This window comes from Pygocentrus nattereri, chromosome 17, assembly GCF_015220715.1.
Source record: "Pygocentrus nattereri isolate fPygNat1 chromosome 17, fPygNat1.pri, whole genome shotgun sequence".
In the NCBI taxonomy this organism is placed as follows: Eukaryota; Metazoa; Chordata; class Actinopteri; order Characiformes; family Serrasalmidae; genus Pygocentrus; species Pygocentrus nattereri.
In genome coordinates, this window is record NC_051227.1 from 33,068,595 (window position 1) to 33,086,157 (window position 17,563).

General features: G+C 39.0%; 1 protein-coding gene across 8 annotated transcripts in view; it reads right to left on the reverse strand.

Annotated features, from left to right (window-relative positions):
* myo18ab (myosin XVIIIAb) overlaps positions 1 to 17,563 on the reverse strand; it is a 149,644-nt gene that overhangs the window by 63,315 nt on the left and 68,766 nt on the right. For 6 of the 8 annotated variants that reach the window (XM_037546884.1, XM_037546883.1, XM_037546882.1 and 3 more), the window contains 11 exons: positions 17,186 to 17,197; positions 16,123 to 16,296; positions 14,242 to 14,332; positions 12,118 to 12,310; positions 11,409 to 11,495; positions 7,338 to 7,479; positions 7,047 to 7,206; positions 5,978 to 6,164; positions 5,255 to 5,492; positions 2,678 to 2,787; positions 960 to 1,025 (listed from right to left, as the gene is read on the reverse strand). In XM_037546884.1, the coding sequence (XP_037402781.1) occupies positions 960 to 1,025; positions 2,678 to 2,787; positions 5,255 to 5,492; positions 5,978 to 6,164; positions 7,047 to 7,206; positions 7,338 to 7,479; positions 11,409 to 11,495; positions 12,118 to 12,310; positions 14,242 to 14,332; positions 16,123 to 16,296; positions 17,186 to 17,197 (1,460 nt within the window). The remainder of the gene's footprint in view (positions 1 to 959; positions 1,026 to 2,677; positions 2,788 to 5,254; positions 5,493 to 5,977; positions 6,165 to 7,046; positions 7,207 to 7,337; positions 7,480 to 11,408; positions 11,496 to 12,117; positions 12,311 to 14,241; positions 14,333 to 16,122; positions 16,297 to 17,185; positions 17,198 to 17,563) is intronic. The other 2 variants (XM_037546886.1, XM_037546881.1) reach the window with 1 other exon arrangement.

The window sequence follows — 17,563 nt, forward strand, 5'->3', positions numbered from 1 at the left end:
ATGTAAAGGGAATGCTATTTTGTATGCTAGTGCCAAAATACCTTTATTCTTTGCTGCAGATACATACTTAAAAAAATAAATAAACATGGTAACTTCATGGTCATGTCGCCTATGCCTGGCAACAATAAAATTATTTCACCCCATCTTTCCACCAGAAAACAAATAACTTCAGTATCACTTTGAGGTCCTCTGTTCTTCATGAGGGCTTTCCAAATGAAAAAACCGGTGCTAATGATTACTCCGGTTAGTTTTCTTTTTTCTTGTTTACTATTACCTGCTGGCAATCCCTAGCTGTTTTTCAACTCCAAGTTGAGCAGGGCACAAGAGAACGTTTTGAGGAAGAAAAAGTTCTCTGTCTGCTCCTCCTTCTGCTGTGCTGTGGCTGCATTCCACGCAGAGGAGGGAATGCATCACAGGATCAAAGCATGGCAGGCTTGGGGGAGCTTATGAAAGCAGAGCTTCACTACATATCTAAAAAAAATTAAAAATTTAAAAATCATATCTAAAAAAAAAAACTTGTTTGACTAAATTACAGTGACGAATTTTCAAAGTGTCCACAAAAACATAACTGTGCTTGCTAAATATCGCCATATTCCAAATGACCAAACTACAGCAAGTATGATCATTCCATTGTTTAAAACGTGGTGGATGCAGAAAGAAATGGACTAAACAAAACCTGCTTTTTTGAGTTGTGCTCATGCTTTGGTTTTGCAAATAGGACAAGCAGGTCTTTTGCTTATTTTAATATAAATATAAGTTTGTCTATCTTGGCAACTATTGCCTCAACTATTGCTATTTTAAGTTCTCTTTCTTTATGAATTCTTTACCTTTGTTTACCAGTGGCCTAAACTGAATGTGAAGTTTCATATATTTACTGGAGAAAATAAAAAACTCTTCTCGTCTCTCATGCTGCATAGTTTGGCTCATATGCAGTATGTGTTTTAAAAGGCACTACTTACCCTGCTCAGGCCCATATGATAGTTGCTTTTCTCCAGCTCCAATGATTCCAGTAGCTCCTCCACAGCCTAACATACAAGTATACACAAACACACAGTGAGATGGGCATGGAAAGTCAATTTACTGTCAGTCTGAGAGCACAATGAACAAACCATGTCAAAGCACTGCACGGCTCCATGGTGACAGTGTGTTGACAGTGGCCTTCTCTCCACATTCATCTACCTTGGCTATACTGGGATAGGAAGAACTGTCTCTCTGTCTTTGACTCTTCACACTGCTCACATTTGAAGGCTCTCTGTATGGCAGGATGTCTTGTGAATAAACCACACAGCAGTGAAATGACCAGCTTCTCGATGGCTTGCTGTCTCATGGGAAGTGACCACATATCGGTGTTAGAGGTCAGCTGAAGAACACATTGCTCAGAGCTCTCAGTGCTGCTCAGTTTGAATAGGTTCAGTGGAGAGAAGAGCCCTCAACTCTGAGGGCAATCGTCTGGTGGCTGTCATCAAACAAACCAGCTGAGTCACTGTCACATGCTCTTTCCAGGCCAGTAAATGGGGCACTTTTATTGACTCATAAGGTTCTACACATTGGAAAGATGTGTGACTGTATAGTTCTAAAATAGTAATGTGGCCAACATGTCCACCAAAATTGGTTTAAGTTTTATGCAGGGCTAAAGAATGAACCATGAAAAAAAAAAATCAAATAAAAGAATAAAGAGTGCAAATTTGAATTATTTAATTTTATCCAACATTATTCAGTGTTAACTTTTAAGTTTTAAATGAGGAAATTTCACCTAATAATGCAGAGCTGGTGAAATGACTATCTGCACATTACACTCAACATTTAAACCTCAAGTAAAAAAAAAAAAAAAAAAAAAAAAAAAAAAAAGTATGTGCTGTTTTTCTGGTGAAAACGTATGCTTATTTTTTAAATAAATAAATGCATGGTGCCCAGATAAATAGCTTTCTATAATTTCTCAGATGCCTAAGACTTAAAACTTGCACAGTACTGTGCAGTGTGTAAAATAGTACTGTCAGAAACCAAACAGCTCTGTTTCCAATAACTTGAGAAAACTCAACGCAGTCGAAGTAAATGTGAAGTGATACAGGCGTGTAGTTTGAACGGTTCCAATCGGCTGTACATAAGCTTCAAATAGCTGTTAGATGCAATAGCCTCTCAGATCCAGTGCGAAGTTAAAGTAGTAATTCTGAAACACATCTTCACTGATCAACTACATTTGAGGTAAATACATGTAAAATTGATTTTCTGCAGAACTATTCTTTTAAGGAGTAAAACCTACCAGATCTTGTGATCTTATTCAGAGCTACATTCAATCTGTACTTACAGAGACGATCACGCTATGCCTCACCTGTCTAAACAGAATTCACTGACTTCAGCATATATAAATCAGTGCAGTTCTTTCAGAATTACAACCCTAACTCTCCTTTTGGCCCTGAGGCCTCCATTCCCCTGAGAAAAGGGTTAGTAAGGAGGACTAGATGATACTGATAGAGGTGTCACTAAAGCCTTCGATTAAAGCTGTTTCATTGTTCTGTTGCTGAGACAGCAGAGAGACAGAAGGAAGAGAGATGGGCAGTGCAGGCTATTACTCAACACTACACACCAGAGCCCCCAGCACTGTCATAATCAATTACACAGCAGAGCTGCTAATGGAGGAAGTGCAGGGACGCTCACACACACACAAAATGTGACTCACCCTCTTCTCGTCCGTCACAATGTAGTTGCGCCCATGCTTTTTGGTCAGGTGGGGCGCTAGTACATCAAAGCGGCGGCGGAACTCAGAGAAGACCATGTGATCAGGGTAACCTTAGAGAAGAGGAGAGCTAGAGTGAGGTTTATGTACTTGGCTAGGACACGGAGAGTGCAAGATCAACACAAGGACAAGGCCAGTGGTCAGTATGTATTGTGAAAACACAAAAGTGCTTATTTCTAGAGATTTCTTCATCGTTCAGGCTTTGAAAACAATTACAATGCCATGTTTTTTCTTTTCTTTTCAAGGAGAAATTACTGAAAAATGTATGCAAATGCACCTTCTGAGTACCTTCTGGGTTCATTCATTTCAGTTCAGAGTTCAGCACAGTCTGATGAAGCTCAAATGCACCAGATTAGTTAATTATCATGTTTGGTAGGTGTTTCTGAGGAGAAAAAAAAATTCACCAAACAGTGCTGGACTCCAGGACTAGCACTGATAACCCCCGTTCAAATGCATTCTGGGACTGTATGGACTGTAAATGTTTGACACCACCATGACTAACATAGTTGTAACTATGTACAAGAAGATACTAGAGATTAGGGAAGTAAATGATCAACCAATTACTGTTAACTGAAAAAACAGCTGTTTAATCAAATGTTATGAGTTAAAAATGTTAATAAACAAAAGTGCCTATATGAATAAGCAACAAATCACTGAACTGATGAATGTTTATGAATTGTATGCCTGACGGCACAGTAGCCCAAGAGTGCTACCTTATCAGTCCACCAACAAAATAAGGAGCTACTAAAAACAGGTGATTGCACACACAAATTACAACATACTTTAACAATAGCAAACATCCACCACTTTTTAATCCATGCTCTCAGAGAGATCTTCAAAATTTCTAAAATCACACAATGAAATATCACAATACTTACACACATTTTCATAATACAGAATAAACATCACAATACTCGGACACAGACAAAATATGTTAATGGAGTCACAAAACTGCAACCAAAAACAAAGTACAAATGATTATTCTTCAATATTTCACATACTGTACTGCACTAAATCAAATTAAACAGGACTAATTATGCTCTCTCAGCAATGCAATGAATCATGCAGTTTGTCAGTGTTTAAGTATTGATATCCACAAGTTGCTTACAAATGCATACTGTTTATCACAATGGCAAACTTTATGATGCATTGTTTCTTAAAACCCACCTTTTCCAGCTGGCTTTTGGGTAAACCAGAATTGTTTATCGTTTTTCCATGTTTATACATGTTATTTTATTTTTGTTATCTTTATTGCATAGTGTCCTTGGGTGTCTTAAAAGACACTTATGAAATAAAAGTTTATTAGTAATTATTATTATATAAAAATAAAATATCATTTTGCCCAACCTTAATCATGAACAAATTTTAAGTGTCAGCCTTGGTATACAAAAATGGTTCTTATGTAGGTTATGTTTAATAAGCTATCGGGCTGTTTACTTCATATACATGCTTATGCATGGCCCCAACTATAAATACCATGTTCCACAGTTCATACACCTTTAAATATCCTTCAGTTGCTGTGTGCACTTATAAGTGCGCATATATCAAGTATTTTACAATGGTTTTGAACGCAGCTCAGCCAACCAGATTTCAGAACCAGAACAGTTTTATGACTGACGTTTAATGATGCATGCTTGATTTTAGGCTTGCCAGTAAATGATTAATTGCTGTCTAATGAAAGTTGGTTATCAGTAAAATTCACATCGCTGCTTGAGAGAATGTGCCAGTTTCTGATGCTCTTTCTGAAATGCAGACTACAAACACAGATGCTTTTAAAATTATCCACTGATGTGTTTGCATCCCAAGCATCATTCTTTATTATGGTGAGTATGAGCTGATATCTCTGATAGGTAAGAAATAAAATATTTTTCTTTCAGACTTTGCTTTCTTAGATCCAAACAAGCAGAAGCCAAGCATTACACCACAGTGGCAAAGACTGATGTCCTAAAATGAAACTGATCTGTTCAGGTAAGCCAGGTGCTTGAAATGTAGATAAGCTAACTAGTTATATATCACTCTAGCAACAATGCTGGATAATACATGTGTCTATCTTGCATGCAGACACAGCTGTTACACTGGCATACGTTTACTAAGCATTTTGGGGATTTGTTTTATTTGCTCCCCATTGTGCAGCCATCATCCTGTCAGGGAAAGTGCCAAAATAAAGTGTTGAATTTCTTCAAACCACATTCATTTTACATTATTTTACTAAGAAAAATATAAAGCTATAGAATTCCAATGGAATTCCTCTTAGTGTCTCTAAACAGAAGGGCCCCAATGCATTACTTACAGCCTAAAACAGTCAGTGGTAAACAAACAAGCTCTAAAACACACATTTTAAAAGTTACCCTACCCTTCAGAAAAATGCAGTCACTCATAAAAGTTGAAACATATTATTTATGTTTCTCTTTGTTCTTATCTACCCTTGAACTGTGCTTGTAGAAGATCTCCCACATCAACAAAGAGAACAAGACCTGTACAAAACATCAAACAGTCTAGATTTTCAGAATCATGTCCTACCTTGCCGGTATATGCGCAGTGCATCTAGTAATTTAGAGCCTCGGAGTTGAGCACGGAGCAATCCCACATCCAGCTGCATGAGGCCGGTCTCACAGTTCTCTCCATGGGCCTCGCTATCCCCAGAACGGGGAGAAGGTCCCCCGAGTATGCGTGGCTCTGTACTCTGGGCTTCTGATTTGGGAACCAAGCAGTGCACGAAGTGCACCCTAGAGCGTCTCACTGTGTCTATGAGAGCATCCTGCAAACAGGTTTCAGTTATAATGCTTTCCATTGTGATTGGAATGTCTTCTTATGATGCAGTTAAAAAGTCTCTGGAGTACTAAGTGAACACAAGTAAAATGATACATTTCAGCAGTGTTGCACAATACATGATTTGTTATTTGTTATCATGATTTTTGCTTTTGCAATATTATTGTAATATGGCATCCCTGTAACCAATCACAAACACCCAATGACTTCAGCATTACGGCCAATTACAGATCCATAAAGAGCATTTCTGTGGGTGTTTTCATGGATCAAGGTTTTCACATAATCCAACCAAAAAGTAAAAACATCTGGTCAAAATGATACAAGCTGGTTTTTAAACTTGTCATGTTGCTAATCCACATCTATAATTTTAATGTACTGCAAGGTATACTGAGATTTCAATGTGTAACAAATGCGGTACTGGTATTCTGTTCATATTGTGCAGCCCTACATTCTAGTACGAAACTTTGTACTGACCACTTGCAGCTTGATCTGGATACAGAGGGACTTCTTCTTGACAGCAGCAACACCGGTAGTGAAGGTCTTCCTCATGCTGGTGGCCCGGCGCAGGGCCAGCTGAGAGCCACCCTCTAGTCCAGCGATAGAGCCAGACAGCACAGTAGCCCCTCCAGAACGCCCCATAAACAGCCCACTGATGTTCTTTCTGGATAAGAGAGATAAAGATTTATATAAAAAAAAAAAAAAATCAGAAAAGATGTTAATGAAAGGAAACAAACAGATTTATTGTTTAATGACTGCATTAGAAACAATGTTTATTCTGATTGTCTGAAACATTAAGACCACTGATATTTCAAATTTCTTCATAATTACATAAGATGTAAACAAAGTCATTCAGAGTGGTTTGAGACAAAATGCTCCAAACTTGCACAGTCAGAATTGTTCACAGCAGGGCTATAGGAACCAGATGTCTGAAGAGTTTAGTGCCTCTAAAACTCCCTCGCAAAAAGTTATGTAAAATGGTTAGGAATACACTCCCTGATGCCTGACACATTGTTTTGCAATACTTTCGAGATAAATTATGTTTTCTGCTACAAAATTAAAAGACATTCATGGCAGAGATGTACAAGCAGGTGTTGTAAGGCCTATTAGTATTAGCCTCACATAAAGAAACTCAGAAGAGACTGGTGGTTTTGGATCATAAATAAAAAGGCTACATTTGTGTTATGGATATCATTACATCTGGTTCCTATAACCACCACTACAAAGAAAACCCAGGCCACATCAAAACATTTTGAATGATGTTACATCTAAAAAATTTAATTTTTAAGAATTTTTAAAAGAAATTCCCATTAAGCATCAAAGATACTTATCAGCTCCACATGAAGAAAACATGTGAATAATACTTATACATACATAAATACACACAGAACAATTACACAGCTATTTTCTTCTTTTACTTTGTTATATATTTTACTGACCCACTAATGAAGATATGTGGTTCAAGTAAACTCAAGGCACTGAATAATCCTTCTTTAAAATGTCCCTTTATTTGTATTCTTATTGTCCATCTAGAGGTGCCTCTTACTTCTGTGAGTCTTGCAGCAGAGTGGCAGCATTTTGTGAGGCTGGGTTCTGCTTGGCATGGCTCAGCCAGCCCTGAGCGTTGTACTCCACCCAGTCTGTGCCGTGACTGTGACCTAAGAGGAAGTGATGAGACTTCTCGCTCTTCAGGAGCAGGTTGGGGCCTGAAGGAGTGGAAGGTTGTGGGTTTAGAAAGAGGCCTTAAGCTCATAAGTGCGTTTCCATGGTGTTTTGAAGGAACTAGCCACAGTGTTTATGCTATGTGGGAGGTATGTGTGTGTGAGATGATGCTGACCTTTAGCCTCTCCCTCTGAGGGGCCATAGTAGCTGAAGAGGCGTTCCAGTAGAGTCTCCTCAGAGCCTCCGGGCTGCAGGGCCTCCTCCTCCATCAGCCACAGCAACCCCCGTGCCTCATCTGTCCGCGCGAGCGTCCTTACCTGACATGGATACATTTGAATTTTAAAATATTTACTTTAAAAATATGTTTCTTCAAGTATTCTTTAGTAATGGGAATGGTTATTTTAGAAGCATTAGGTCTATATAAAACCATTTGCATGCTTAAATGGCTCTTAGCATGGTGAAAAGTTCTTCAGGTTGATGGAGAATATGTTGCATGTGGATCTGTGTACAGCCTTTTTGAAAATGGCTCTTTATAACAAGAAAACAAGTTCTGCTATCTTTACATGGTAAAGCTTGTGCTATATAGAACCATTTCTTCAACTACACTGCTCAAAAAAATAAAGGGAACACTTAAACAACACAATATAACTCCAAGTAAATCAAACATCTGTGAAATCAAACTGTCCACTTAGAAGCAACACTGATTGACAATCAATGTCACATGCTGTTGTGCAAATGGAACAGACAACAGGTTGAAATTATTGGCAATTAGCAAGACACACTCAATAAAGGAGTGGTTCTGCAGGTGGGGACCACAGACCACTTCTCAGTACCTTTCTGCTTTCTGGCTGATGTTTTGGTCACTTTTGAATGTTGGTGGTGCTTTCACACTCGTGGTAGCATGAGACGGACTCTACAACCCACACAAGTGGCTCAGGTGGTGCAGCTCATCCAGGATGGCACATCAATGCGAGCTGTGTCAAGAAGGTTTGCTGTGTCTGGCAGCGTAGTGTCCATAGGCTGGAGGCGCTACCAGGAGACAGGCCAGTACACCAGGAGACGTGGAGGAGGCCGTAGGAGGGCAACAACCCAGCACAGGACCTCTACCTCCGTCTTTGTGCAAGGAGGAACAGGAGGAGCGCTGCCAGAGCCCTGCAAAATGACCTCCAGCAGGCCACAAATATGCATGTGTCTGCACAAACAGACACTGACTCCATTGCCAGAGAACACCAGGATTGGCAAATTCGCCACTGGCGCCCTGTGCTCTTCACAGATGAAAGCAGGTTCACACTGAGCACATGTGACAGACGTGACACAGGTCTGGAGACGCTGTGGAGAGCGATCTGCTGCCTGCAACATCCTTCAGCATGACCAGTGGCAGTGGGTCAGTAATGGTGTGGGGTGGCATTTCTTTGGAGGGCCGCCCAGCCCTCCATGTGCTCGCCAGAGGTAGCCTGACTGCCATTAGGTACCGAGATGAGATCCTCAGACCCCTTGTGAGACCATATGCTGGTGCGGTTGGCCCTGGGTTCCTCCTAATGCAGGACAATGCTAGACCTCATGTGGCTGGAGTGTGTCAGCAGTTCCTGCAAGATGAAGGCATTGAAGCTATGGACTGGCCCACCTGTTCCCCAGACCTGAATCCGATTGAGCACATCTGGGACATCATGTCTCGCTCCATCCACCAACGCCACGTTGCACCACAGACTGTCCAGGAGTTGGAGGATGCTTTAGTCCAGGTCTGGGAGGACATCCCTCAGGAGACCATCCGCCACCTCATTAGGAGCATGCCCAGGCGTTGTAGGGAGGTCATACAGGCACGTGGAGGCTACACACAATACTGAGCCTTATTCTGACTTGTTTTAAGGGCATCACATCAAAGTTGGATCAGCCTGTCGTGTTTTTCCACTTTAATTTTGTGTGTGACTCCAAATCCAGGCCTCCATTGGTTAATAAATTTGATTTCCATTGATGATTTTTGTGTGATTTTGTTGTCAGCACATTCAACTTTGTACAGAACAAAGTATTCAATGAGAATATTTCATTCATTCAGATCTAGGAAGTGTTCACTTTATTTTTTTGAGCAGTGTATATTAGCCTTCCAGTCATGCATATAGAAGCAACTATGAAAGTAAAAATTATACAACAATACAGAGGCATTTACTGATTAACAAAACATGCCTGCACAGCAACAGAACCTTGTCCAAAATGGGCTTCAAATTATTGTTGATGATTCCAAATAAGTACTCAGAAAATGGCTCACAAAATCACCCATAAAAACAGTGTTGTTTAAATTTCATAACTAACCATTATACTTAATATGTTCATTCTTCTTAGTTTAGTTTTTAATCTAAATATTACAGTTTTGGATTTGTGACTAATAATTTCTCTAAAAGACACAGAGACAGATGTGCTGTATCGGAATAAATAAGGAAATGAAAATGAACACTTCAGTATTCAAATGATTTGGGCCAGCCCTAAACAAAACACACACACTAAGAAGTTCATATGGCTCCACAGTGTACTTTTTCACTGAAGCAGGGCAAAGAGCTCAAGGCACGATGGCCAACCAAATCATCTCAATGCAACTCGGGCAAAAGAGCAGGTTTTAGCCTTGAAATCCTCATTAAAGCCTCATGTAGAAAGAATAGCTCCGGGGCAGTCAGGCAGGCATTTTTAAACTTTGCACTCTCGCTGTCCACTTAAGCAATTAAAGGCAGTAATGGCTTGCCACGGCTCCTCTCTCTCTCCTTATCACTTAATATTAGTGCGCAGAAACCTTGCAGCAGCTGTGATCATGATCGAGACCAGCGGTGGATTTTATTATAAAAAGAGCAAAGCTTTATTAGCTGATTTCCTAAGACTACAGTTAAAGGTGTGCTGTACTACCTTATGAATAACACTTTTTACACAGTTTTGATCAAACTGTCATATCTTCTTTTTCACAGTCTGACACTGAAATTAGCAAATTAACAGCTTTGTTGGTTATAAGGATTCTGAGACTTTGTAATTTCTAATACAATATTCTCAAACTCAGTATTTGTTGCTCATGTAAAATATCAGTCCATCATTTGAATAAAAAAAAGAACAAAAAGGTCATTCTCAGCATTGCAGTGACAATGACGTCGTGCTGGCACAAGTGGATCAAACACAGCGGTGCTTTAAACATCCAGTGTCACCGCTGGACTGAGAACAGTCCACCAACCAAAAATATCCAGCTAACAGAGTCCTATGGGCAGTGTCCTCTGACCACTGATGAAGGACTAGAGGACGACTAACAAACTGTGCAGCAACAGATGAGCCACTGTTTAGAATTTTACATGTACAAGGTAGACCAACAATGTAGGTTTGTCTAATAGAGTGGACAGTGAGTGGACACAGTGTTCAAACTCAAGCAGCACTGCTGTGTCAGATCCACTTGTACCAGCACAACACACACCAACATGTCAGTATCACTGCAATGCTGACACTGAACCACCACCCAAATACCTGCTCTGTAGTGGTTTTAGAGCCCTGACCATGGAAAAACAGGATGAAAGGGGGCTAACAGGGTATGCAGAGAAACCGATGGACTACAGTCAATAGCGGTTCTTTCAGTTGTTATGGCTCTATATAACCACTGCCCTTACTAAAGAACCATCCTTTTCTAAAAGTAGATGTCTTCATGGCATATGTGTGCTATTAGCAATACAGATAGAAACGGAAAATACTCCTCCCATAAGCACTTCAGCAGGCCAGCACTGACCCATGTATGTAGTAATGTTTGTATAATGAAAGCGTGTCCTCATTCCTGCCTACTTCACATCAAAAGAGCACATTCACACCTGAGTGTGGCTGTCTTTAGGAGAGAGAGAAAGAGAGTGAGAGAAGAGACACTCACACTGTGTTGTTATGCCCGACAAGATGAGGATATACACAGTCCACATGCACATTTGCTACACCAAATCACCTTAAACAAGGTCTGTTCTGTGTAAAAGCTCGCAAAGAGCCTTTCACTGGACATTAATTCAATTGGTAAGAAGTGCCTCTCCAGCCACAGTGTGAATGGCCATAGAACTCTAAACGGTAGCATTCATGATGTGCCGAAAAGAGGAGACGCGGTCATGCGTGTGGCAGCTGCTGCATCTATACAGCACACTGCCTGCAGGCACAGCTCCACAGAGACAGGTAGGAGACAGATCACCACACTAATCTGTGTATTACTGGAGAGGCAGGCAGGAAAGCTGGAAAGGAAGGTGGTGCTTACCAGAGCTTGGGCTGAGGCCTGGTCTATAGCTGCTACAGACAATGATGTACTGGACTCTATGTCATCTAATGCAAGCTCTATGTTTTCCTAAATGGGAAAAGAGGGGTCATTAGTTCACTATGATTAAGACATGGTTGATTTTCATGTTACAGTTTTGTGAGTAGTTCAAATTTCCAGATTTTCCATCATTTGTTTTCATTTCCGGCCCTGTGACCAAAGCCTGTGAAATAAAATGCTTTATTCAATAGAATCGATAGATTATTATCATTATTACTCGGTTGAATTCACTGTAACCCCTGCCTTATTGCATTTTACAGCTTTCTATATGATATTTAAATGGTAAACAATGCAAACTGGCCATTCACCTATGGGAATAATTCTATGGACCTGCCAGTGGGTCCTAGGCGTTTAAGAGGTCCTACAGTTAGTTCTAAATTTGTGTCCAAAGGATGCAAAACAAAATATTCTGGTCACAGGGCAAATAAATTTGATAATCATAAATAAACAAAAAAACAAAATCATCAGAGTAATCAACAGTATTAAATCATTGCAAGTGAGTTCTTTATAATGAAAGTCTATACAGGATAAATCAGTTAATACACTACAAAATGCAGAATCTTTCTTAAAAACAGTATTTTGATAGGCACGTTTTTGGGGGAATTTAAAAAAAAAGAGTTTTTCTCCCTTAAGCATATCTCCACAGCTGTACCTCCTTGTAATGCTCTAATTCCTGCACAAACGTGCGCTCATGAAAGAGGGTCTGCAAGCGCTCCTGAGCGTAGTTATGACACAGCTCCTCAAAGGTGGCACCACGAGCTTGCTTAGTCAGCCGAGGGTTCTGAAAGCCTGGTGTGTCCACAATCAGCAGAGAACACAGAGAATGCTGACTGGACTTCAGCGCTCTGAAATACACAAAAAGCACCTTCATTTGAATATGCCTACTCGCTACAAAACTTCAAGGTTTAATGCTTTTGACCTGGGTGGGGTGGGGGGGGGCGCTGGGGGGGTTGGGGGTGGATTGGCAATATGATTTAATGTTACTGTTGGAGATTACATCACCTCACGTCACAGTGTGCTTTTCGTCAACACTGGGTTTGAGCCTCCCGAACATTTTATGAGTAGATTCACATAAAAGTAGCAAACGTGTCAGCTATTTCAACGTGTGGCTCTTCTGTTTTCAAATATTTTAATTATCAATGGCCAAATATTATCAAATATTTGTTGCAGCCCTAGTGAGTCCTCAAAGAACAGTCTCAAACGGCAATAAGCCGCTATTGTAATGTTATTGTGAGAAATGATGTCACGATACATTTTTCTGAGCATGTCATGGATACTGTCAGCACTTAAACACGGACCACCTCAAGTTTCATTACAAAATGAGCATAATTAGGCATATTAATAGGTAGGCATATGTGAAACACAATAAAAATTCTATGTTAAATGTAAATCGCTTAACAAAAATCACAGTAGTATTTTTATTGTATGTTTATTATAATTATCATATTATTTTAAAATGTTGCAATACAGATTCTATTTATCTAAATAAACTATATATTGTGTTGCATATTGTGGATCTTAGCACTGCGATATAATATTTTTGGCAGATCAGCTATCCCTAGCAAGCTTCATTATAAAGAGAGCATTATTTGTACTATTTAATCAGATTTAGTAGAGTGCAGTATGTGAAACTAAATAAAAATCACTCTGTTCTTTACACGCTGCATTACTGGTGCATTCTGACTGTTCCAACTTATCAAACTTCAGAAAAAAATATCAAGTTGTGATATTTATTTGGAATTGTGCAAATGTCTCAAGCACTGCGATATTGTCGCCTATCCCCGTTGAGATCTCTGACTTCTAAAACAATTCAGAGTTCACAATAGCCTTCTGATCACTAGTTTCTACTGGAAAATCAGGAGTAAAACTGGAAAACAGCACACTATTACAGAGAGCAGACTTTGTGATTGATGTTTTTTGTCCACTAACACGGCACATGACAATGGTCATATTTTGTAGTCATGCATTGTCATTACAGACCAAAATAAGCATTGAATTTCTAACATTTTGTTTACATAATCATTTTATTTCCACATCTCACATTATAATACATGTCAGTAATGTAATTTATAGTGGTATACTAGCCCAAGACAACAGGAGAAGAAAACAGGCTCCCAAAAGTAACCTATTAATTGTGATCAAGATCATGAGCTAGTTTCAATCAAATACTGTGATGAAAGTCAAATGAAAGCACACTGTCTTTTACTTCTATGAATTCTGCCATGTTATTTTGTTTTCCTGTTTTGAAAAACTGTACTTTAAATGACAACCTATTTAAGGCAGCCAAAATCTCAGTTTGTGCACCTCCAATGTTCTGGGTGTATTTTTGCGTTTAAAACAAAAAATAAATATATTTAAAAAATAATAATAATAATAAAAAAAACACAAAATATCGGTTAAACTATCCTGTGCCCACCAGAAAACATCATTTGCACACTGACATATTGTGCATTGTGGATTGTAAGAGTGCACTGAATATTCTACACTATTTTCACTATTAGAACAGTGACAGACTTCAAAATGAAGCACTATATAACAGAGTATAGTTTTGCCTCAGTCTCAGCTTTTTATTTATGTATGTATGAATATATCAATATATAAATAAATAATAAACATTCAAAAACACTGCATTTCTTAGGCCAGCCACAAAATGTTCTCACTTTCGAGATATACACAACGCGAAAGTTCTCAGCTACACTCCATTAAGTTCATCTGAGGGTGCGAGAGCTGCAGTGCTGTGTTGACTACGGTGGCAAAGAAAAGAAAAAGGACTGACCGGTTGACGAGGGAGATGACGAGAGTGAAGAGCTCAGAATAAAGTCCAGCAGCCATGGCCTCCAGACATTCCAGAGCTGTGATCTTTGGACCTGGGGCATCAATATCCACAATATCATGGTTTTAGAGCCCAGTAAACTACGTGCATGCACCTCAACTTCACTGATTTAACTCTTTTCCACTGGCATTCCTTACTCTTCATATACTGTATATATTAAACCAGCAGTAGTTACAAACTAATTCATAAAATCACTTCATTTTTTAAAAAGTGAAATAAAAAAAAGAGATGAATAATTCACAGTAGTTACTAGATATGTCTTAAAAGATGTTCCATTTTAGAAGACAAAGAGAGGTTGGAAAATGGTCAAAATTAAAAAGATAAAAAATGTAGGACACTAAGATTAATAACTAAGAAAGCCTGAGCAGTTAACCCTTAAGAATTATAGTTGTAGAGCTGTATTATTTTAATAGAAGCAAACAATAAGTTCCATGAAGTATAATTTCATTCAATCTGTATACAACAGGAAGATGTCTGAAATTCAAATAATAATAAAAAATCTAGTACTTAAAAATACAAATAGATATGAAAGTTTAGAACCTTCCCCTTTGACAGCATCTCTCTGCTTGTTTCAATGCGCTATGAATGAGGAAAAACAGAGTTTCAAATTACACCATAGTTGTGCTATTGCCAGTGACTTCTAAGGGTTCATGCTTCAGCATTTCTAAAATAATTGGCATTAGCTTATCCTTAAACTGTTTGGAAAATTAAAAAAAAAAAAATGTTTTAAATGCGTAGAGTTACCATCTAGACATGGGGTTTTGTTACACTGCATCACTATGGTAGCAGTCAGAATTTTTGACCAAGCATCTGATCTAAATTTAACTTATTCTTAATCTCAGATTTGTGATTCTTATCTGAGGTATAAGTTGCGATGCTGCCTGGTGCTTTACCTGGTGAGACATACGTAGAATTAATTTGTCTGCATATTGTAAAAAAATACCATAAGTTCTAAATATTAAATGTTTCCCTTGGTTTGTAGATAGAAGATTAAAAATTTCGTATAGGTTTACCTGCTCTTGCCCATATAGCCCATATATCAGCTATGGGTGCCTCAGAGTATTCTAAATCCAAAACAGACTGCAGGAAAACTCAGATTTTTTATTTTCTTATTCTTTCTGTTAACATAAGATGTACATGATATTATCTGACCTCTCGGGTGGGCTTTTAAAAACGTTCTGAAAGTAAAGAGTACAATAAAGACTAAGTTTTATTAGGAAACAAGAATAGTTGTATAGTAACAGACACAAAGCTGCAGAACTTTTCACCAGAAAGTACAACTTCCACTCAGGCTGTCTACTCATATTTCTTATATTTTATTTTTTCCACTTCTAAAGTAATACACACACTTCTCACATAAGACAGCCACTTAACAGGCTTGTTTGGTTTTATGTACCAAAAACAGTTATTAATTTCCAACCACTCTTCATCACTTAAAATTAAAGAGGCTGTTTCTGTTACTACATTATTAAAAAAAGAGGTCTGTGAATGAGCTCTCTTCTGTACTCATTCCAGTTATTTTATTACATCACAAAAACAAATAAAATTAAAACAGGCTGTTATTGCAGCATAATTTCCATATATGATCTGTATGGACTGGGGAGTGAATGATTTGTTTTTAAGCTTGAACAATGTTTGAACACTACATTAAACTCTTATAAAGCTGAGAATTTTTCCATGACATGGAGCCCTTTAAAGAAAAGAACATGTACATGATCAGATATAAATATAGCTGAATGTTCAATCGATCTGTCCACTGAGATCGCATCAGTATCAATAAAGATGCTTAAGGCTATGTGAGTCTGTAGGTAGGCAGGAGCGCACCTGAGCTGTCTCCGGCCCCAACGTCATCCGGCCCCTGGCGGAAAGAGGTGGATCTCTGCAGGGTTCCTTTGGGCTGGTGCTTGAAGATGGAGGAGGAGAGCTCTTCCAGGCTGCAGCCCAGCAGGTACGCTGCCTTCTGAGCCCACTCATGACGTGCAAACTGCTTACGGCCAGCTGCCGGAGAAGCACAAATGTTAGAAAGTATGCACAGACTTGTGGCTCTACTATTTAATCATTTCTTAGAGCGTGACATGTTTTCTGTGATACTTTAATGCTCAGAATTCTAATATAATGATTATGAAATGACTGTTATGGATTGACATTTGTATCTCTAGCTCTTTTTGTTCTAAAAGAAGCTTTCCGAAGTCCCTCACTTGCATAATCAAATGAATGACATAAATGCTACTCTACAGCATAAATCAAATAATTCCCTGCAGCTCAAAAAGATTTCAATATACAAAACAGTTCAAACATCACAGAAAATGTGTCTGCTTTAAAGAAATGACATTTGCAGCAGTACAATTCAATTATGAAGTTTGAATAAGTTTGATTTTGCAGTCTTTGCCCTGAAATTAAACCACACATGAAGTACTAGTAAAGCGGAGTCGAGCTAGAAACAGAAATGCAGAACAGAAGGACACGGCCTCAGAGGAAACGAATGAGCACTGAACACAAACAAGGCTAGAGAGCCAACAAGGCTTTCATTTCAGCTTGGATTATGGATGGTAACAAGAGAAAAGCACTGCAGAAATGAAAAGTCTACAACAGGGGGGGGGACATCAGAGCAGCAGAGCTTTGAAAGACAACAAAGTTATGATCCCACACCCCTCCCCCCCACCCCCCCACACGCTTCAGTTCAGCTCTGAGACAGTCAGAGACATGCCTATCGAGTGATGAGAGCGAGAGCCTGACTGAGAAGCAGAAGAAGAAAGAGAGGAAACAATAAAAATGCAAATGAAAATGTCTGGCAGTAACGATAAAGGCGTTAAGAAATACCACACAAACAAGGAGTTAAAGAAAAGTTTGAACGGTGAGGTTTTAGGGGTTTTGTCTTTCGATTTACCTTCTTCAGTCTCTGCGTTAGCAGCATGCAACATGCAAGTAGAAAAAAAGGAGGTTAGAACAAGAACATCACAGTTTTTAATAATATGTTTTAACATACTCGGACACAACAATGCGTATAAAAAACTGCTGTGTGAGAACAGAAGGCAGATGCTCATCAACACAAGCACTCTTGTGAGTACCTTCATGCAGTCAGTCACTCTCCTCCTGCTGTCTGACATTCTTTATGAGAGCTGGTTAAAGTCTCAGTTTCTCAGTCTCTATAGAACAGTTAGAGAGAATCTACAATAAAGGGTAACACCGCCCCCTACAGGGTGCCTCTAAAACTGTTTTCACCATGTCCCTGTTGGCCCTGTTTACCCCATAGCCTTGACGTCTG